We start from the raw sequence: 22,922 nt of genomic DNA on the forward strand, positions 1-22,922 counted from the left end.
ACTCCACATTCTTGCTGACACTTGTCATGTGTATTACTAACTAAAGCCATCCTATAGGTGTAAAAGTTGTATCTCATTTTGATTTGCATTTACCTAATGACTCCTTGAGTGGCCTTTCATATGCTTTTTTTTTATTTTGGTGGAGAGAGGGCAGGCACCAGGGATTGAACTCCGGGGCACTCAACTACTGAGCCACATCCCCAGCCCAGTTTTGTATTTTATTTAGAGACAGGGTCTCACTGAGTTGCTTAGCACCTCGCCATTGCTGAGGCTGGCTTTGAATTCGCCATCCTCCCATCTCAGCCTCCAGAGCCGCTGGGATTACAGGCATGCACCACTGCCCCTGGCTGGTTATTTTTAATATCTTCTTGGGACAATGTCTATTCAGATCCTTTGCCCATTTTTTAAATTATTTGTCTTTTCATTATTGAGGTGTATGAGTTATGTTAGTATTCTGGATATAAATCTTTGATAAGTATATTATTACTATTTATGATTGTTTTCCATTCTGTAGGTTATCTTTTCACTTTCTTGATGGTATTAGTTTTACATTTGGATGAAGTTTGTTTTGCTTTCTTTGGTCACATATGCTCTTGGTGGCATTTCTAAAACTTTATCTCAAGGGCACCCATGGTGACACACACCTGTAATCCCAGTGACTTAGAGGCTGAGGTAGGACAATCACAAGTTCAAGTCTAGCCTAAACATTTCAGTAAGGCCCTAAACAACTTAGTGAGACTCTGTTTCAAAAACAAAAACAGATTTACACCTGTTTCCTTTAAGAATTTAATTATTTTAGCTTCTAGGGGGCTGGGATTGTGGCTCAGTGGTAGATTGCTTGCCTAATACCTATGAGGCACTGAGTTCCATCCCCAGCACCACATACATCCATACATACATACATACATACATAAATGGATTGTGTCCATTTATAACTAAAATTTTTTTTAAAAAAAATTTAGCTTCTATATCTAAATCTATATGGTATGAGTGAAGGTCCAACTTTGTTCTTTTGTGGCTGTCCAGGCGTCTAAGCACCATTTGTTGAAAAGATTGTTCTTTCCCTACTTAATGGTTTTAGTACTTTTGTTGAAAATTTTTGTAAATACAGGAGTCCAGAAGGTCTTTCTGCTCCACTACTTTATGACTATATTTGACTATGACTATATTTGTGTATGTTAATATCATGCTGCCTTGATTATTGTAGTTTTATAGTACATTTTAAAATTGGAAGTGAGTCTTCCAAATTTGCTCTTCTACTATTCTGGGTTTTTCAGCTATCTGGGTCTCTTTCATTTCCATGAATTTTAGAATCAGTGTGCCAATTTATGGGGAAAAAATACAGTTAGAATTTTTATAGGGGTTGAGTTGAATCTGTACATCAATTTGAGGGGTATTGCCATCTTAACAACGTTAAGTTTTCCTTTTTTTTAATGTGTATATATATATACTTTTTTAGTTGTAGTTGGACTCAATATCTTTATTTATTTTCATGTGGTGCCAAGGATCGAACCCAGGGCCTCGAACATGCTAGGCAAGCGCTCTACCACCGAGCCACAACCCCAGCCCCAATGTTAAGTTTTCTAATCCACGAACATGGGGTATTTTCCTAATTATATGGTTGGACCTTTAAAATTTTCTTTGAACACTGTTTTGGAGTTTTCTGATCCATGAACATGGGATATTTTCCTAATTATATGGTTGGACCTTTAAAATTTTCTTCCAACACTGTTTTTTAGTTTTTACAGTGTAAGCTTTGCACTTCTTTAAATTTATTCCTAAATATTTTGTTTCAGTACTGTTGTAAATTATGTTTCTATTTTCATTTTGGGATTTTTCATTTTAAGTATTATGTATTTTAAGTATTAAGTATTATAGAAATACATTTGATTGTTAAATATATTGGTCTTGTTCCCTGCAGTCTTGCTGAACTCATTTACTAGTTCTGTCTTAGTAAATTCCTTAGAATTTTCTATATATACAAGATCTGTCATCAACAAATGGAGGTAGTTTTTTTTCTTTAAATATCTTTCTTAGGAGAAAGCATCCAGTTTTCAACATTAAGTATGGTGATAGTGAGTTTTCTCTAGATATCTTCTATCATTTGGGTAAATTCTCTTCTGTTTTTAGGTTTGTTTCTTTGTTTGTTTTATCATGAAAGGGTATTAAATTTTGTCAAATGTGTTATTTCATGTGTTGAGATGATCCTTTGGTTTAGTTCTTTGTTCTGTTAACATAGTATATTGTGTTGATTGACTTCCCCCTCTTTTGTGGTACTAGGATTGAACCCAGGGGCACTCTACCACTGAGCCACATATGGTAGTAGAGTGCCACTGGGTTCAACTCTATTTTTTATTTCAAGGAAGAGACTCACCAAGCTTTAGAGGCTAGCCTCGAACTTGGGATCCTCCTACCTTAGTGTCTAGAGTCACCGAAAGGGGGCAGCATTGATTTGAAAATATTAAGCTAACCTGTATTCCTAAGATAAACCCCACTTGGTCATGACTGTGTGATTCTTTTTTTTTTGTTTTTCCTTTTTTGGTTCTAGGCATTGAAACCATGGCCTCATGCCTGCTAACCATGCACTTAACCACTATGTCCCTAGCTCCTATATAACTCTTTTTATATATTAGCAAATTTGCTTGTATTTTGTTCAGGATTTTTGTGCTTATGTTGTGGTCTGTAGTTTTCTCATGTTTTTGTATTAGAATAATAATGGCCTTATAAAATGAGTTGGGAATTGTTTCCTCCTATTTTTTGGAGTTTGTAAAGGATTGGTGTTAATTCTCTGTTGATAGAATTCATCATTAAAGCCATTTGGCTTGTTGTTTGTAGGATGCTTCTAAACTACTTTATATATATTTATTTGCTCTTCTACTATCCTGGGGGATGGATGGATATATGGATGGATATATATATATTAGTCTATTTAGATTTTCCCTTTCTTCCTGAGGCCTTTTTAGTAGTTTGTATCTTCTAGGGACACATTTCATCTAGGTTATTTGATTTGTTGACATATTTCTTTATACCTTCCCTCCATTTGTTTCTAGTGTTGTTTTATAGTATTTGGGGGATATTTTCCTCTCCCACATCTAATTGGCCTTTCATTTTCTACGACTTCTTTATAGATTTAGTTGCCTGACCTTTCCGTATATCACTTTTATGTGATTATTCTTTTAATATGTCTTTGTTCTACCTAAAGTGGAGTTGAGGATAAAGATACATACTACATACATACATACGTGCAGGTTTGCATTGCAATCTTCTTGTCATCCAGATTCAGTTCTCACAACTTTGATTCTTGGAAATTGTCAGCTATTCTTAATTTCTTCCAATGGTTTTGACTGCTTCAACTATTTCATTGCAAAAATAATCACACTTTTCTTTTTAAATTGTTCAGATTTTACTCAAAACATGTAAATTTTAAATATTTGTATTACTGATTTGCATTTACTTTATTTAGTTTCAGAAGCCCTACAGGTGGCAAGTACTAGCCCATCTGCCGGTACTCCTAGTACCACTACTACCTCCACCACTGTGGGTACAGTTAAGCAAGAATCTCTCCAATCTACTTCATCTGCAGTAAACATTCTGGAAAATATAAATTCTACAGAACCCCCAAAAGCCGTTGATCATGATGATCTTCCTTCACAACAGTTTGCAAAAGAACAGGACACTGTTGCCATAGAAGGTTTTACAGATGAAGAAAACACAGAAAGTGGAGGAGAAGGCCAATACAGAGAGCGTGATGAATTTGTGGTAAAGATAGAAGACATAGAGACTTTTAAGGTGATGTGAACATTCACACGTTTAAAGGTTGTAGTTCACTTACAGTGCATTTATAGCCTTCATGATGACTTCATTAGCATTCATCTACCTTCCATTACAAGTGTTATATTTTTACAATTATTCTAAGTGTAAGTAGATGTTAGATATTTTGAAAAAGGAAATCATTGAAAATGGTTTTAACTTTATCTTGATGTGATGTGTTTCTGACCTGTCAGATTCAGTTGATGCTAGTAATTACCGTAGTTTTGAAATGTTAAGTTTTTCAAGGCTTCCAACTCAATATGTTATTAGAACTTTTTATAGAAAATGGTAATTTATATAATTTTAAAGCTTAAAGAAAAATAACAGGACTATCATGTAAAAATATAATTTAGACTTAATTTCATAACTTTAAATAAGAAAATTTTAGTCATGCTTAAGATAATACATTTTTGAATTTTTGTTAGCTTGCTTTTGCTTTTATCTTTTTTTTATTATTGGTTGTTCAAAACATTACATAGTTCTTGACATATCATATTTCACACATTTGATTCAAGTGGGTTATGAACTCCCATTTTTACCCCTTATACAGATTGCAGAATCACATCGGTTACACATCCACTTTTTTACATATTGCCATACTAGTGTCTGATGTGTTCTGCTGCCTTTCCTATCCTCTACTATCCCCCCTCCCTTCCCCTCCCCTCCCCTCCCATGCTTTTATCTTTTTTTTTTCTTCTTACATTGGAGCAGAGCAGAATGGCATTAGCTAGAACAAAAACATAGCATTCAATAACTATATTCCTTCCATTCATAATCAACTACTGTAAATATTTTAGCATATTTGTTTCTGGTCTTTTGAAATATGTATATACTTTTATAACATTGCATAAATAATATATGACAATATCATTAGCAGAAGATTTTCCAACAAAAAGTTAATGTGCTACTTGTGTTAGTGAGCTCCCTATTTTTGAAAGAATTTAAGCAGAGACTGAATAACATAACCAGCTTATAAGAGTTATTGCTAGGGGCTAGGGGTACAACTTAGTGGTAGAATGCTTCCGTAGCATGCTCGAAACCCAGGATTTGATCCTAACACTGCAAGGGAAAAAAAATAATTATAACAGAAATACAGTAGTAATTAGAAATAAATGATCGAAGAGGTTTTTAATATTTCTTTCAGCTCTAAGATATTCTATAAATCTAAAATATAAATAATTTCTTACAACAGGAGGCTTTAAAAACAGGAAAAGAGCCCCCAGCTATTTGGAAAGTACAAAAAGCTTTATTACAGAAATTTGTTCCAGAAGTTCGAGATGGGCAAAGAGAATTTGCAGCCACAAATAGTGTAAGTAAAATGCTTGTTTATGTTAGCCTTCCTATATTTCAACAATGATCCAGGAGAAAATATAGAATGATTTTAGATTTAAATAAATTTTATATTAAATATTTTAAAATATTTGAACTACATAGTATATGAAACTCTGATAGTGTAATTTAAAAATAAAATCAGTAAATCCTAGCTATTTAAAATTTAATGACTGTTGCTTAACTTTTTTTTTAAATAAAGGAAAGGGATTAGTGTTAGACTAAAGGTTTCACATGGACTCGTGAGCTCTTGTATTGATTATTGTACCAAATATCCTGAGTTACCAGAAGACTGATAGAAGTTATTCTTTTGTACTTTCATAGCTGTTCAGTAGATTTGAGTAGCTAAGCATCTGTCAAATGAGATTGCTTTTATAACCATATGGATTGGCTTACAGTCAAAAATGAGCCTAGAATCATTTTTATTCAGGGTAAAACTAGCTTGGCCAGAGCTGCATTTCAGGGAAGATGAAGGATGCAAGTGAGAATCCAGACAACAAAGTAATATTTATGTGTAGATTGTACAATTATGTAATTCAAGGTGTTTCTTTCCTTAGTACCTTGGATATTTTGGAGATGCAAAGACTAAATACAAAAGGATATATGTGAAGTTCATTGAAAATGCAAACAAAAAGGAATATGTCCGTGTGTGTTCCAAAAAACCAAGAAATAAGCCTTCACAAACTATTAGGTATTTGTTTTCTTTTGTAATATTTTTACATTTTTATAGGCCTATTTTTGGCAATATCATTGTACAAAAAAGATTGTATCAGTTGAAGAGACTGATTTGTTTGTTTATTTATTTGTTTGTTTGTTTGCTTTTTGGTACCAGGGATTGAAACTCAGGGGCACTCAACCACCGAGCCACATCCCCAGCCCTATTTTGTATTTTATTTAGAGATGGTCTTACTGAGTTCTTAGCGCCTCCATTGCTGAGGCTGGCTTCGAACTCGCTATCCTCCTGTTTCAGCCTCTCCAGCTGCTAGGATTATAGGCATCTGCCACTGTGCCTCGCCTGACTTGTTTTTGATGTTACAATAGATAGTTCTGAAAATTTTAGTACCTGTTGAAATAGTGATTCTTTTGAAAGAATGAGGTGGACACTAGAAAACTCATACTGTGATGAAATAACCATTCTTTTCTTTGCCTTAGTCCTTTTATGGAAACATATAGTATACAGAAAATAATTGAATTTTAGAGTGAAAAGGTCTTTGTAACATAGAGAAGAAATTTTTCTGAAGTCCTCTTTTTTGTCCATAAAATGAGGCTGGCTTTGAACTCTCGATATTCCTGCCTCAGCCTCCCAAGCCTGCTGGGATTAGAGGCATGCACCACCACACCCTCCTGGGAGTCACTATTGATGTATTGGGCATATATTTTAGTTTGGAAGAGTTGGTGAGGGTTTTTAAATAATTTTTTCTTCTGTGATTCTCACTATTTTTTCCTAATTTATTTTAGTCTTACAAGATTTAGTGTATTAATGAAGTTTGTTTGTAACATTACAGAACTGTTCAGCCTAAGCCAAGTAGTAGCAGTAAAACTTCTGATCCTCCAGCATCAAAAACTGCAACAAAAGCTCCTTCTGTGAAACCCAAAGTTAAACAGCTAAAAGTAAAAGCTGAGCCACCACCAAAGAAACGCAAGAAATGGAAAGAAGAATTTTCATCTTCGCAGTCTGATTCATCTCCTGAGATCCATTCTAGTAGTAGCGATGACGAGGGTGAGTGCTCCGCACAGTGAGCACCTTGATACCTCCAGACAGTCTGCATGAAGGGAAGGAACAATGATGCTGAAGATGTAAAATTCATTTGTTCTTTACAGCATTTATCTACCTTACAAGTTCTGCTTATGCTTTTAGGGGGGAAAAAAACACACTAAGTAAAGTTCAGATGGCCCACACACTCAGCCTTAATAGAAAAACAACTCATCTTTTTGAATTCTAGCCTCAGTTATGTCAGTTTGTAGATAGAATGTTCTAACAGTCTTCCAGTTCTAAATTTCTAAGTCTCTGTTAATGCCAGAAGAAAAGCATTAAATAAGAAGCAACTTAAAACTATAATTAATATGACATATATAAACATATAAAATAATATCTACTTCTGACATATATACAATGCATAATAATTGTATATGCTTCTGCCAACCATGTGCCCATGACTAAGATATACCTTCATTTTCTTTTTTATAGAATGAGAAAATTGCAATGAAACAGATAAGCAGTTATCAAACTTTCTGACCTTAGAATCCTTTGTTACTCTAAAAAAAAAACTGTAGAAAATCTTAAAGGGCATTTATGTAGAGTATTTATATTTGTTAATATAGTGTACTGGAAATTAAAACTGATATAATTTTTAAGACATAAGAATATACAGCACACATTCCATTTTCTATCAAACCTTGGTGTGTGATGTATGCAAGAAATTGTAAGCAATTCAAGGGCAGAGACTGGCAAACTATGGCTATAGACCAAATCTTGTCATCAGCCTTTTTTATTGACTGGGCAGGGGAATTACTGAAGATGGAAGTCAGGGTCCCTTTACCACTGAGCAGTGTTCCCAGCCCTTTACGTTATGTATTATTTTGAAACAGGGTCTCGCTAAGTTGCTTAGGGCCTCACTAAGTTGTTGAAGCTGATCACGAGGTTGCAATCCTCCTGCCTCAACTTCCTGAGTCGCTGGGATTGCAGGCGTGCACCACTGCAACCAGACTGTTATATAACAGTGCTATTGGAACATGGCCCAAAGACACTGTTTGGAAATGTATGTATTTCCATACAGTTTCTTTTCCACTACAGTGGTAGGTTTGGGTAGTTTCTGTAGAGACCTTATGACCAACAAAACCTAAAATATTTAATATGGTCCTTTACAGAGAAAATATGTTGTTCTCCTGGAGCATAAAGTTAAAGATAGGAAGAGATAAAGGGGTGATGGAAGGCCAAGTATGCCACACCTAAACTGAAAAGCAACGGACAGTCCTTGGAGGGATTTAAATAGGGAAGCAACATGGTAAAATTTGAATTTTACAAGGCATGGTTTCAGGCACAAATTGAATCTGAAGCTAAATAGAGGCAATAAGGATGAAGGAAAGAAGACAGAGTTGAAATTCCGGATGTAATCTTGGGAAAACTTGAATGATAAATTGTTTGGTGGTTGTGGTTAAGGTTGTTGTCAAGAATGGTTTCTGAGTTCCAAGTATCACTGCTTGAGAGATGATCTTAGAGATTATTTGATTAGAAATAAAGTCATAATAAAAATTCTTTCAGTGCTGAAGTCTATTTTAAATGTGTTGTTTTAAAAAGCTGTTTGTGAAATAAAAGTGTACACATGAGAATTTTTAAGAAGGTTCAGTACTTTGAGTATGTATTTGAAAGCATTATGTGTAATTTTTGTAGTTAGCTGCCCTGCCTATTGCTTATAATAATAGAACGGTTTGAGGGGTCTGGAGGTATAGCTCAGTCTGGTAGAGTGCTTACCTAGCAGGCAGAGGCCTGTGTTTAATCCCCAGCACTGCAAAAAGAAAGAGGAGGGGTTTAAAAAGAATAGAGGGGTTTGAGTTCTGAATTTGCAATTAGCAGTTTCTTCAAATGACAATGAGAAAAAAATTTCTTCCATTGGTAACTTGAGTGACCACTAGATGTCACTCATAAGTAAGTATTTTAGTGCTTTTAAGAAGGTAAATATTGATAACAGATTTATATTCTGCTCATTTGTAAATTATTTGTTTCAGGGCACCTTTAAAGTCCTCAGATTATTGAGGATTTCAAATACTTAGGTTTATGTGGGTTAAATCTATTGATATTTACTAAATAGCAATTTAAAACAAAATTTTAAAATATTTAAAATAAACTGGAGTTCTACTTATTAACACTTTTTTTTAAACAACTGTTTTTTAAAACTATTAACATGAATTCTACTTTCAAATCTGCTTCTATCTTCAGTTATTATATATTATTTTGGTTAATGTATATGAGCAAAACTTAGCACCATAAAGTTATATAGTTGGGAAAGGGAATAGTATTATAATCATTATGAATATTTTTATTTGCTACTCAAAACTTAACAAATGACAGTTTTTTTTAACTTTTTTAAATAACTTTATTTTATTTACTTATATGTGGTGCTGAGGATCGAACCCAGGGCCTTGCACGTGCGAGGTGAGCGCTCTACCGCTGAGCCATAACCCCAGCCCAACAAATGACAGTTTTTTGAACTGTTCATGCTCTGTTGTTACATTAAAACCTGTTGATTTGTCTTGCCCTTTGAATGTATTTTTCATGCATGCGTGGTTTCATGGCATATTAATTGACCGTGTGGAAATATTATCTCAGTGATATAGATCTTCCAAAAATTCACACATTTTATTTTTTTCAAATTAAAAAGTTATAGTTAAATACATAAACATAAAATTTGTCATTTTGATGATATTGTAGTTATAAGTGTACAATTTGGTATTATTAATTACATTCACATTGTTCTGCAACCATCATCACTACCTATTTCCAAAACTTAATTAGCCAAACAGAAACTCTGTGCCCGTTAAGCAATATCTCTCCATTCACCCTTTCTTCCAGCGGATGGTAACTTATATTTTTTTTATCTCTATTAATTTGACCATATATATGAAATCATAGAATTTGTCTTTGTGTGTCTGGCTTCTTTGACTTAGAATACTGTTTTTGAGTTTTATCTGTGTTGTACCATATATCATATCTTCATTCTTTTTATAGCTGAATAATTAGAATATTCAATTCTTTTTATGGCTCTATAATATTCCATTGTATGTTACATCATATTTGGTTTACCCATTCATCTCTTGATGGACACTTAGGTTGTTTCCATTTTTTCACTATTATGAATAATTTGCTGTAATGAACATTGGCATATAAGTATCTGAGTTCGTATTTTCAATTATTTTGGGTATATACCTAGGAATAGAATTACTGTATCATGTCAATATTCATTGATGAAATTTTTGAGAAACCATCAAACTGTTTTTCATAACGGTTGCACTATTTTATATCCTAAGCAGGAATGCACGACAGTTTCAATTCTCCACATCCTAACACTTTAAAAACAAAAAACATAGCTATTCTTTTAAATGTGGTATCTCATTGTAGTTTTGATTTTTCTTTTAATTTTGTTATTAAGATGTAGGAGTTCTTTATATACTCTAGACTTTAAACTCTTATCTGATTTGAAATATTTCCTTCCATTAAGTAGGCTGTTTTTTCATTTATTTTAAATTCTAATGAACCCCAATTTGTCTTATTGGGTTTTTTTTGTTTGTTTGTTTCTTGTGCTTTGTTGTAATAGTTAGAATTCATTGCCAAATCCAAGGTTATGAACATGGATCCTGTGTTTTCTTCTAAAAACATTATGATTTTAGACATTATATTTAGGATATATATTTCATTTTATAGTATCAAAAATAACATTAATCTTGCTACCAATCTCATCAGTAAAGTCTTGAACACAGTGTAGAATAAAGTACATCAGATTTTATCACTGACAATAAATACAAATACTGTCAGTTGTTTTCCTTGAAGCAACAGATTCACTTCATTAATTTTAAAGAAAATACTCAAGTCTAAAAAACATAGTATGTCATTTTTCCAAATTAAAAAAAAAATGTTTTGGGAAAAACTAGTTAATTTGTCTCATTACTCGATCATATGGGTGCTCTTAAGGTAATAGTTTTTACTGCCTCATTGAGGATTATTCTTAAGTGAAACTAGCTTTTTCCCCCTGCAAATGCTTGGCACTAATGAGACAAAGTTGTGATGAAGTGTATAACTACTAGTATAATTTGGTGACACTGCCTTGATTCATTGTAAGGAATCTGTAGTTTTACCTAATATTTCTTCTGCAAATGCCCACATAGTGAATAATATACATAGCATCTTAGTATTATGAAAAGAGCCTTGATGCCAGAGACTGCTAAAGGGCTCTAATAATAGTTACAGAAATGTCAAAATTGAAGCAAACTTCTTAAATCATAGAGTTGTTGCCATTGAATTTAAGTAAAATTTCCTCTCTATATGGGCTATGTTTACATTTTTTAATTTTAATATTACTGTAGTAATATTAGAATTCTGAAGTAATTTAAGTGTAGAAATGCAAGAGAAATCTCTATATATTAACTCATAAATGGGTTTCTTACCAAACTAAACAGAGAAACCATCAAGACTAGAGTGGCATGACAGAACGGCAGGTGTCTATGGTATGGGCCAAGGGGAGAGACATGGGTTCTTACCTGGCCTATATTTCCAGATGGCAAACTGGTGCTAGGTCTCAGAATCACATAGAAGCTTTTTAAAAGTATAATGTTTAAACTTAATTGTCACTCTTACCACACCACTACCAAAGATTCTCTTTTAGTAAACCTAGCAGTCTGTTTTTTTATTCTGTTGTAAAAGTTCTTCAGTGGTTGTGATGTGCAAACCAACTTTCAAAGTATCTTACCTAGGGTGATTTTAAAGGGAGGCTAAGAAAGCCTTTAATTGAAAGAAACTGTATCTTGAATCATTCATCTGCTTGTAGGCTCCTGTTATAGAGAAAAATATTATAAAAGTTGTTAGGAAGGAAAATTTAATTTTTCATCTTTTCTTCATCCCAGAATTCGATCCTCCAGCTCCTTTTGTCACTCGCTTTTTGAACACAAGAGCAATGAAAGAAACTTTTAAGAGTTACATGGAATTGCTTGTTAGCATTGCCCTGGACCCTGACACAATGCAAGCCTTAGAGAAGAGCAATGGTACAGTCTACTAAGTAGTGCTTTCTGGACTTTTTAAAAACTTGTTACCTATTAGTTATATGTTTATGTGTGGTTTGTATAATATATATCTGTAAATTGTCAGTTAAGTTCATTATGCCTTCACTCTAGAAAATGGTCATATTCTTTTCATTCATTGTCTGAAGACTAGAGAAACTTTATATTTAAAGTATTTCTATTACTTCCTACTCAGGGAAAAATTATTATTCATTTGTTTCTTTGAATTCCTTCCAAAATGTATATGATCCTCATTAGTATTTTACTGAGTGTCTCTGTTACATGAAAATCCATATTTCGATATACTGTTTTCTAATAGTTGGATAAATGAACCGGATGATAAAGGCATAAAAATTGTATATTTTTATCTTTAGTTAAAGAATTTTCTTGTAGTAGTCATTTTTGTCTATTATAAAAGATTTTTGGCTGGGGGTATAGCTCAGTTGGTAGAGTGCTTGCTTCGCATGAACAAGGCCCTGGGTACGATCCCCAGCACCACCACTATCAAAAAAAAGATTTTATATACTTATTGCTTATCAATGCTTTCTGATTTTCCTCTATTTTATATAAGGGGAAAGAAATCAAAAAGGTTATACTGGAAGATAAGTAATTTAACAGATGTTTAATTTGTTTCTGTGAGCTGGGTGTGGTGGCACACACCTGTAATCCCAGCGACTGGGGAGGCTGAGGCAGGAGGATTTCAAGTTCAAAGCAAAAAGCGAGGTGCTAAGCAACTCAGTGAGACACAGTCTCTAATATAAATACAAAATAGGGCTAGGGATGTGGCTCAGTAGTCGAGTGCCTCTGAGTTCAATCACTGGTACCAGAAAAAAAAATATTTTTTGTTTTTGTGAAATGTAAATAGCATTTGGTTAGATTTAATCCTTACTAGTCAGGCAAAATTAAACTATGAGGTATGTTGCAGCAACCTTAGGAAGTATTTCTCAACAAGGACTTTTTTGTAAGGAGCCATTCTCTCTCAAGTTGCCATGCTTGTATTCATATTCTAAATATGTAAGCATTCATTTTATTCAGCTATGAAGTTTATAACCTAGACTCTGAGAAGTATTTATATTTTTTCAGAAAGATCATTGAAAACAATTAATAGTATAAAATATTATGTATTACTATGTTGGTAAATTAAGAAATAGTTTAATAACCTAAAGTATTTAATTCTGTACTAGGGGCAATTAATTTATATTTTGAAAGTACTTTTCTTAAAAGCTTAAAGTTCAGAGAGGTAAAAAAAAAAGGAAGTAAAATGTTTCAAATGGGGATCTTTTTCACACTTTTTCTCCTTTTATAAAATTTGACTTTTTTTTTTTTTAGTTGCAGTTGGACCCAATACCTTTATTTTATTTATTTATTTTCATGTGGTACTGAGGATCGAACCCAGTGCCTCACATGTGCTAGGCAAGCGCTCTACTGCTAAGCCACAACCTCAGCCCTTTGACTCTTATATTTTTGACACTGAGTTTTGCTCATTTTTCTCACCCTACTTTTTCTTTGCTTCAAATGACAGTGAATTAAGAATACCTCAGCACTGGGGTTGCAACTCAGTGTAAAGCACTTAACTAGCATGCATAAGGTCCCAGGTTCAGTCTCCAGCACTGCATTTAATAAAAAGGAATGTCTCTTGGTCATACTGGTGATTTATAAAACTAATGATGACCAATTTATACTGAGTAATCACTGTTATTGTTCAGACAGTAAATGAGATGTGTAGAAATTGGGCACCTTGCCAGTTGATCACATTGCTGTCATGGATTAGTTCTAGTTCAACTAAAACCCAGTACTTTTGCAGAACATATCCCATTATCATACTATGCTGCCTGTTTTTCACATTCTATTATAAATTTATTTTACAAGTTAGCCTTTATTCAGAAATCTTAATTTCCATTTTCATAAGCAATATTTTACATAAGCCAATGAATTTAAATTTTAACATATAAATGTTTTGAGAAAAAGTTGGAATTTTAACAAGTTGATAGTTTATTCTGTTAAAATAAATTATGTTATTTCAGATGAGCTACTTTTACCTCATATGAAAAAAATAGATGGCATGCTAAATGATAACCGAAAGAGACTGCTTTTGAATCTTCATTTGGATCAATCATTCAAGGTATTTCCTTTAGATTATTTATTAGCAAAACTCAGTAACAATCATAGCCCTAAATACAATAGGAAGGAAAATGTATGGCCAGGTGCAGTGCTGCATGCCTGTAATCCCAGTGTACTCCTGGGGTTCAATCCCCAGTACAAAAAAAGAAAAAAAGTTCTGTTCCTTAGAAATAATTAGCACAGTTTCTCATGATGTTCATGGTGATTTTTGGAGTGAGTCCTGAAGCCTTTGAAGTTAATGATATTCTATTTTCCTCCCAAAACCACATGCTTTATGTTATCTTTAGCATCTTGTGCTCACTGGAAAGTTTTATATTTTCTTTCATCTCCACTGACCTAGTGCCAATGGTTTCTAAATTTAGAATCCAGTTATAGTCTTTAGATTCCATTTATTGCAATTAGTAATCTGGATGCAAAATTACTCTGGGCATGTTTTAAATGCAAAGCATGAGAATTCTGATAAAGTACAAATAATCCAAGAAAAGAACAATACTAGAAAGTAGTGATAGCTCACTCTAATAGGAAATGCCAAAAGTTTTATTGTTTGCATCAAATGACACTTTGTTCCATACTACATTTACATAAGAAAAATTTATCATTTTTGAAAATGTACTATTATCAGGGCCATAATGCCAGTGCTAGGGAACTATATGTGTTTGGCAAAGAATGGCCTCAAACGTTTTAACAGTTAACAGTTGAGATTATCAAATAAGGACCACATTCTGAATTGTAAATATAGTGGCAGTACTTTAATCCTTTTAGTGTCAAAACAATAAATGTTCCTGGTACCACAGTCTAATTTATAAAACTATAATGAAACTAGTTAAATTTAGCTACACGTATCATTCAGTTATTGTTTGTAGCTTTTTATGTCGGGATGATTTGCCAAGTAGGTAAGGGCATAAATATGGCAGTGGACTTGGTTCTGCCACATGGCCACCATATTATCAGTGTTAGCTACCATAAGCTGTTTTTATGTACAGAAAATTCATCAAGCTGTGTTTTAAGATCTTATCTTAGCAGTGCTTTTTGTGCATTTAAAAGAAGAATGAGAAGTGTCAAAGCCAGAGAAGGATTATAAGCTTTTTGTTGTCTTTTGTCCTCATCTTCATCCGGGATCAGATGACTGTTTTATAGCAGGGCTTGGCTTTATTTCAGGGTATTAAAAATTCTTAAAGTAGAAGAGCTTTGAAGTAACTTATATGTGTCCCTCTTTCTCCTGCCTTGAAGCCAGTGAGGCATAAATAGGAAGAATTCTGTCTTGTTCAAGAGTCCCTACGGTGTAGTGTGCTTTTGCTTTTGCTTTAAAAAGCAGGCCATACAGTTGGCCCAGAGAGTCAAGGGATGGGAAAATAGATTCCACATCTGATGGGAGGAGGTGCAAAGAATTTGTAGCTGTGTCTATACCCCCTACCACGTACACGTGTGTGTGTGTGTGTGTGTGTGTGTGAGAGAGAGAGAGAGAGAGAGAGAGAGTATTTTGAATATTGAAAATAGTTCAGGTTAGTTTTCTTCTGATAGTTATTATGCTTCATTGTTTTAAAGAATGCTTTGGAAAGTTTTCCTGAACTAACAATAATTACTCGAGACTCTAAAACAAAAAGTGGAGGATCTGCTATTTCTAAAATCAAAATGAATGGCAAAGCTTATAATAAGAAAACTCTAAGGACTTCTAAAACAACCTCTAAATCTGCACAGGTAAGGATATATTGATTAATGAAAGTATACCTTTTCCAGTTAATAATACAGTTCCCACCTAAAACATTGAAATAAGCAAGTATTTTATACTATGTTGTCATTAAGTATAAATACTTTTTAGGTAGGAATAAACAACTCTAACCTGAGGAACAGGGACTTAGTATTGTTTATTGTTTTTCTCCAGTGCCTGGCACAGTATTTAGCATATAGTAAGTGCTCACAGAGTTTTAAAATAGACTAATAAGGAAAGAATAATCCTGTGCTTATGCTTATACATTTGTATATGATTGTTATTAATTGAAAAATTAAAATTATGTATATATTTATCATGTACAACATATTTTAAAATATTATACTTTTGGAATGGCTAACAAGCTAATTAATGTATGTATTACCTTTTTATAATTTTGTCATTGAATACACATGTGTACAGATAAATGAGGATGCCCATACTTCATAAGATGCAATATTGATTTCATGCCTGCAGAGTCATTAAAATTGGAATTTGTTCATCTTTAAACACAGTATAAATTCTTATAACCTTTTGAGAAAACAGTTTCACATAATAACAGCTCCATCAAAAAATGTATTCTAGGGCTGGGGATATAGCTCAGTTGGTAGAGTGCTTGCCTTGCATGCACAAGGCCCTAGGTTCGATCCCCAGCACCACAAAAAAAAAAAAAAAGTATTCTATAGAAATAACATTCACAAATGCCTTTGGCTCATTTCACAATTGTAAGAGCAATCCAGTTTATCAGCTGCTAGTATGAAGTTAGATAAAGGATCATGGGGACAATGTAATATTTACTTTTGAAGAAGAGACAGATTTATTAATTCTTTCAAAAAATTCTTTATAGGCTCTTAGTGTGCCAAATAAAATTCTAAGTAATAGGGATACAACAGTAAAAACTAGTTAAAAAATTCCTGGCTTCATATAATTTATATTTGAAAGGGTGGGGAGGTAGAAATAAGTCATGTTTTTAATTAAAATTTTCTATAGTGTTAAAAATTTTTTCTATTTTGTTAATTTTTAAAAAGAAGACTTAAAAATAACTTATTTTTAATGTGCCTCTGTACCATCTAATACCTAGCCACATAAATCATTTTTAGAATTACCATGAGACTTTTGATCCAGTATTTTCCCAAAAGTATTCTTATCTCAGATGTTACAGAAAATATATCTATAAACTTTTTTCTTTTTATAGGAGTTTGCTGTTGATCCAGAGAAAATACAGTTGTATTCTTTATATCATTCACTCCATCATTATAAATATCATGTTTATCTGATATGTAAGGAGGAGGTAATGTCTTTTCATTTATTCAAAAAAGAAATGTGTGCTTTTCTGAACTTAAGGAGACTCTACCTATAGTATTTGTGAATGCTTTAGAAAGAATTGTTGTAAAATGTGTGTGTGAATATTATATATACATATACATATATACATATATATATATATATATATATATATATATAAATAAAATTTCCTATATACTTCTGTGACAACTAGATATGTTGGTTTGAGTTTCCCTGCTGTGTTTTGTACTGACTCATCAGCTTTACCACCTCTTGAGTATGCAACTGGTAAGGTTTTTAAGCTGCTAGTGCTTGCTTTGCCTTGCCATAATAAGTAGTTTTATTGCATTTTGTTCTCTCATAGAATGATCCTGTTTTAATTCAGTTTAGTCACTGCTCTGCTATCTCACTGCCTTATCCCGCTTGATATCAGCTTTTTAATTGTAAAAGGTTAAGTTGTCGCAAAGCTACATCTGATGTTTTAGTAGTCTAGTATAGTCTAGCAAAGGTGGTGACGCAAAATATGTTGACTATTTTCACAGTGATCTGAAATACAGAATTAAACTCAATATTTGTCATTTGGTTTTTAACACAATTGGAAGGAATTGAGAAAGTCTGAAGCAGTTTTTCTAGCCTTCCTTTCTGCCCCCATGGAGCCAATGATAATAGGATTGGACTTCACTTAAATTTATCTGAAGTAAACATTCTCCATGGTTGGGAATAAGAAAAAAATCAGTACATGTTGATGAATTAATAAATTCATCTTTTCATTGAAGATATAGAAAGCATATGGCCTTGTGAGGGGGTTGAGTATAAAGTGAAGTAAAAGTTAATGTGGTACTTTTTCTTTTTCATTTGTTCTTTTTAGATATACAAGACAGTAGAGTGTATTTTGACATACTATACATACAAAGAATACAACTTATTCTATAGGATCCTGTTTTTGTAGTTGTATATGATGTGAAGTTTCACTTGTATTCATATATGAACATAGGAAAGTTATGTCTGATTAATTCTACTGTCTTTTCTAGTCCCATCTTGCTACCTTCATTCCCCTTTGTCTAATCCAACGAACTGTTCTTCCCTCCCCCTCTGCCCTTATTGTGTGTTGGCATCCACATATCAGAGAAAAGATTTGGCCTTTGGTTTTTTGGGATTGGCTTATTTCACTCCACATGATATTCTGCAGTTCCATCCATTTACCAGCAAATGCCATAACTTCATTCTGTACACCTGAGTAAACATTCCATTATGTATATGTACCACATTTTCTTTATCCATTAATCTGTTGAAAAGCACCTAGGTTGGCTACATAGTTTGGCTGTTATGAATTGAGCTGCTGGGGCTGGGGTTATGGCTCAATGGTAGTGCACTTGCCTGGCATCGGTGAGGCACTGGGTTCAATTCTCGGCACCACATACAAATAAATAAAATAAAGGTACATCAACAACTTAAAAAATATATTGTCTAAATTTAAAAAAATGAATTAAGCTGCTATGAACATTGTTATGGCTGCATCACTATAGTGCTGATTTTAAGCCCTTTGGGTATATGCTGAGGAGTGGTGGTTCCATTGCAAGTTTTCTGAGGAATCTCCACACTGCTTTCCAGAGTGGTTGCACCAATTTGCAGTCCCACCAGCAATGTTTGAATGTACCTTTTCCCCAGTCCTCTCCAACATTTATTGTTACTTATATTCTTTTTTTTTTTGGTACCAGGAATTGAACTTAGGGTCACTCAACCACTGAGCCACATCCCCCAGCCCTATTTTGTACTTTATTTAGATACAGGGTCTCACTGAGTTGCTTAGCACCTCTCTGTTGCTGAGACTGGCATTGAACTCACAATTCTCCTATCTCAGCCTCCCAAGCCTCTGGGATTATAGTGTGCCACCACGTCTGGCTTTATATTCTTGATAATTGCCATTCTGACAGTCTCAGTGTAATTTTAATTTGTATTTCTCTAATTGCTAGAGGTATTGAACATTTTTTCATATGTTTGTTGACCATTCATATTTCTTCATCTGTGAAGTACCTGCCTGTTCAGTTCCTTTGCCTATTTATTTATTGGGTTTTTTCTTTCCTTTTTTTTTTTTTTTTTTTTTGATTTTAAGTTTTGTGAGTTCTTTGTGTATCCTGGAGATTAATGTGACACTTTTTTTTTTTATTTTAGATTTCCTCTGTGCAGAAAAAAAATGAAGATTTAGGACAAGAGGAAATTGTTCAACTTTGTATGAAAAATGTAAAATGGGTAGAGGATCTGTTTGAAAAATTTGGAGAACTTCTAAATCATGTACAGCAGAAATGTTCCTAACATTTCCACAAAAATCCCATCTTTTTATAGCACTAATGAAATAGCAGAGGTGGAGTGGTCACAGATAATCAATTGTCAAGCAGAGGCCTCCTGCAGGTGTGCTACTTCCATCACCAAACTTTCACCAGAACCTCTGCAGAAGGATAGTGGTGCTGTCAAGGAAGTCAGTCCTTAGAAATGGACCTTAATCCCACCACATTTTTATCCTAATGAATGATCTTTCTATTTTGTAAACCATTGAGTAACTGAATTTTATTTTCAGAAATTTTTTTTGACAAATGATGAAGCATGCACTAAATATAGTTTTTCTTTATTATTAGAGAAAGAACACTTAAGTAACTTCATTATTTCTGACTCTGGCTACACTACATGCCAGAATGAAAGAGAGGTGGCAAAAAGCATGCATTTGTATTCATGTCTGGCCACAAAACTGAAAGTATTGTACATTATGTAAACAGATCTGGTATGTGATGTAACATCCTATATGGGAATATCATCGATTTAAAATATAAAATTCAGAAACTGCATTCTGCTTTATGAACTCCTTTTAACATGTTCAGGAAACTGGATATGGAATTGGTGCAATTCTATGACTGCTTTTTGTGTCAAATTATATTGTAATGAAAAAAAAACAGTGACAGACTATTTTCCCTATCTCAAAGAAAAGTATTTTTGTTTATACTGTGTTTTTTCCTCTGGAAATTTTTCAATTGTACATTTTATTTTACTAATAGCTGTATTTTTCACAAGGAAAATGCTGTGGTTATAATTATGTTCTCTGTATCTGTGCTATACTTCATGGCTTTCAGTAAATCCTATTTAGTTATATGTTGAATTTCTGTTGTGAATTTCATGTTGAGGTAATCATTTTTGTTCATACAGATTTGCTCCAGTGTTATCCAGAATATGCATTCAATGCTAGAATTCATTTAGCTTTATAAATGGGGCTGTGTTAGACACTGCAGCAATTTCCTATTTCATTAAATAAATTTATTATTAAACTAGTATTTCATTCACTGATTTGTTGAAGTAAAAATATAACTACATGATACATTTGAAAGAATAAATGGATAATCAGATGACATTGCAGTGTTGCGCACAGCTTCCTTAACTCTTAGAACTGGAAGTGATAGAGTTCTCTTTGTGGTGCCTTTTCAACCTTTATACACACTATTATAGCTTTCTTAAGTTTGGTAGCTAGAGATTCAAGTAGTTTAGCTAAGACAGTGAATGTATTAGGTTCAATATGACCTTGTGTTTTATTTGTGTTTGCCAACAGGATGCCTTATTTGTTTGTGGAAAAGATTTACTAGTGTCATTCTAAACTATCTCCTTTTTTAGGATTCTAAAGAAGTTGTTAATCTTCATACTTTTGTTTATTTTACCACCATTTAGTGCCTTAAGTCCTATCAAGAAAGCAGTGTTCCTGCTCAGTGCCCAAATAAGTCATGATTATGTGGATATTTCTGTTGTCTTGATATCAAGTTAACAGACCAACTTCTTATATTTAAAACTTCAGTAAACTGGCAAAGAATTGAAGGCAAATGTCACTTGATTTGTGAATAAAACATGGTAGCATTGGGTTAAAAATAAGTATTTGAGTTTAGCTTAAATTTATTTCTATTGGTTATCTTATTAAAAGCAATAATCCTTAATACTTGTACCTGCCATTAGATAAGGTATTCAATAATAGAAATTTTCCTTAAGTGTTAAATATTCCATTTCTGAAAGGTTTTTTAAAACATTGTGAAAACAAAGGTAATCTATTAGATTAATTTGCCTAACTCATGAGAGAGATGGAGAATATTAGCAGTGGGAAAATCATAAAATTAATTTTGCATGTAGAGAAAAGTAGGAAGAAGCCATATTTCTTGCTTGTAGTATTGACTCTGGGCAGAATTGGTTTCTTTCATTTTCAAAGTACAGAGTAGAGAACTACATCTCCTAATGTAGTGTTGTAAGTATACATCTTTACAATTCTCCCCTGGCTTACTTTCCTCAATCATTTATAGTTTAAATATTATTAAAAGACACTTTGCGTTTAGGTAATCATTGAAGTAGACATTTGAAATTATAGCCACATTTTCCTCATGGGTAAGCCCCATGGAAAACGAAGATATTTCTTTAAAGTTAATCTCATTTGCCATAGAACATAGCCCATTTCCTTTTAAACTGCAGTTGTCCTTACAGTGTTTACAGCAGTATTCATATGAGTTAGTTAGTAAAACAAGTGTTTTCTTAATATGGGAGGCCAAGTCCTATGATACTGCCTCAGAGAAACCCTAGTAGTTTAGATGCATCATCTTCTCTCATTTGTTCCATATAGCATAGGCAAAAACATCAACCTCAGGCCTTAGGGAAAAGGGGGACTTTACTCTGAGAATCATGCCCAAGTCCTCTGTTTATATCTAGCCTGTTAGCATTTACATTCCTGCCAGGGAGTTGAAATTTATAATATAGAAATAATTTAGGTTGTAGATAGATTTAAAGAGGTAAAGCACATCTTACCACAACCCAGGAAAATATTTTTAAGAAATATTGGATTTTCCTACCTATAGATTTCTGGAAATAATTTAATGTAAAAAAATTCAGTGTGTTGGTGCTTATTACTAGTTCAGATGAGTGGTTGGAGAAAGGGGCCTCCTTCCTTATCATTTTCATTATAACCCAATTTCCAATTACTTGACCTTCTAATGAAGTCATAAATTTATAATTATGAATTATCACAGTAAGTTTAACTAGAAGCTGTCCATTTTTCTGTTAAGTTACCAAATAGGAAACATTAGTAAGATGGAAAAAATCATATTTTAAAAAGGTTTAGAAGTTTTTCAGATTGCTTTCAAAATTCTGAAGTTCTTTAAATTCCTAAAACTTGAAAATATATAGGTGGACTCATGCATTGGGACTATTTTTGAAAATTCATATTTTTAAACCATAATTTTTCTCTTAATATGCATATTTATTTTCTTTAAAGCAGCTATATTCCTACCCATAATTTTGAAGATATACCCGTAAATCCAATACAGGAGCAGGGATATTGAAGTAACCTTCCTAAAAGCTGCTTCAGATGCTTAAATTGTGAATTTTATTGTATTTGTAGAATACAACTTTTGTTTTAAACTGTATTTCCATCTGTTTCACAAAAATGCTTTTCAAATAGAGTGGAATATTCCAGGGTAACTGGTTCTATGTCAGTTATGCAGTTATACTTGACACACAACTGTATAAACAAACAGTGTACACTATTGTCTGTGCATTAATTTACATGCACAACATCTGGCATCTGTTCACAAATGCATGTTTTTGCAAATTGCCTTTATTTATAAGTGACAATAATTGAAGTCAAGGACACAAGGAGGCTGAGGATATAACTCAGTGGCAAAGCACTTGCCTAGTATGTGTAAGACCTTGGGTTCAATCCTCAGCATAGCAACACCAACAAAAAAGGATACAAAGAAACCTGCATTTGTAGTCCAGAGTTTTCATTCGGTCCATAGTACAATGTATGGAAATGTGAAAGACAGTTTTGTATATTTGTTTGTTACTAACTCAGACCATTAAAATGAAAACATTTTTTTAAACAACAAAA

The 22,922-nt window shown here is 33.2% G+C and overlaps 1 protein-coding gene across 1 annotated transcript in view; it reads left to right on the forward strand.

Annotated features, from left to right (window-relative positions):
• The window catches only part of Qser1 (glutamine and serine rich 1), a 47,313-nt gene extending 24,391 nt beyond the window's left edge, over positions 1–22,922 (forward strand). Inside the window, exons 4-12 of the mRNA XM_015477743.2 lie at positions 3,464–3,789; positions 5,003–5,119; positions 5,697–5,830; positions 6,645–6,859; positions 11,755–11,892; positions 13,932–14,029; positions 15,574–15,726; positions 16,932–17,027; positions 19,193–22,922. Of these exons, the coding sequence (XP_015333229.1) occupies positions 3,464–3,789; positions 5,003–5,119; positions 5,697–5,830; positions 6,645–6,859; positions 11,755–11,892; positions 13,932–14,029; positions 15,574–15,726; positions 16,932–17,027; positions 19,193–19,333 (1,418 nt within the window). The 3' untranslated portion in view covers positions 19,334–22,922. The remainder of the gene's footprint in view (positions 1–3,463; positions 3,790–5,002; positions 5,120–5,696; positions 5,831–6,644; positions 6,860–11,754; positions 11,893–13,931; positions 14,030–15,573; positions 15,727–16,931; positions 17,028–19,192) is intronic.

Source organism: Marmota marmota, unplaced genomic scaffold, assembly GCF_001458135.2.
Source record: "Marmota marmota marmota unplaced genomic scaffold, marMar, whole genome shotgun sequence".
NCBI classification, from domain to species: domain Eukaryota; kingdom Metazoa; phylum Chordata; class Mammalia; order Rodentia; family Sciuridae; genus Marmota; species Marmota marmota.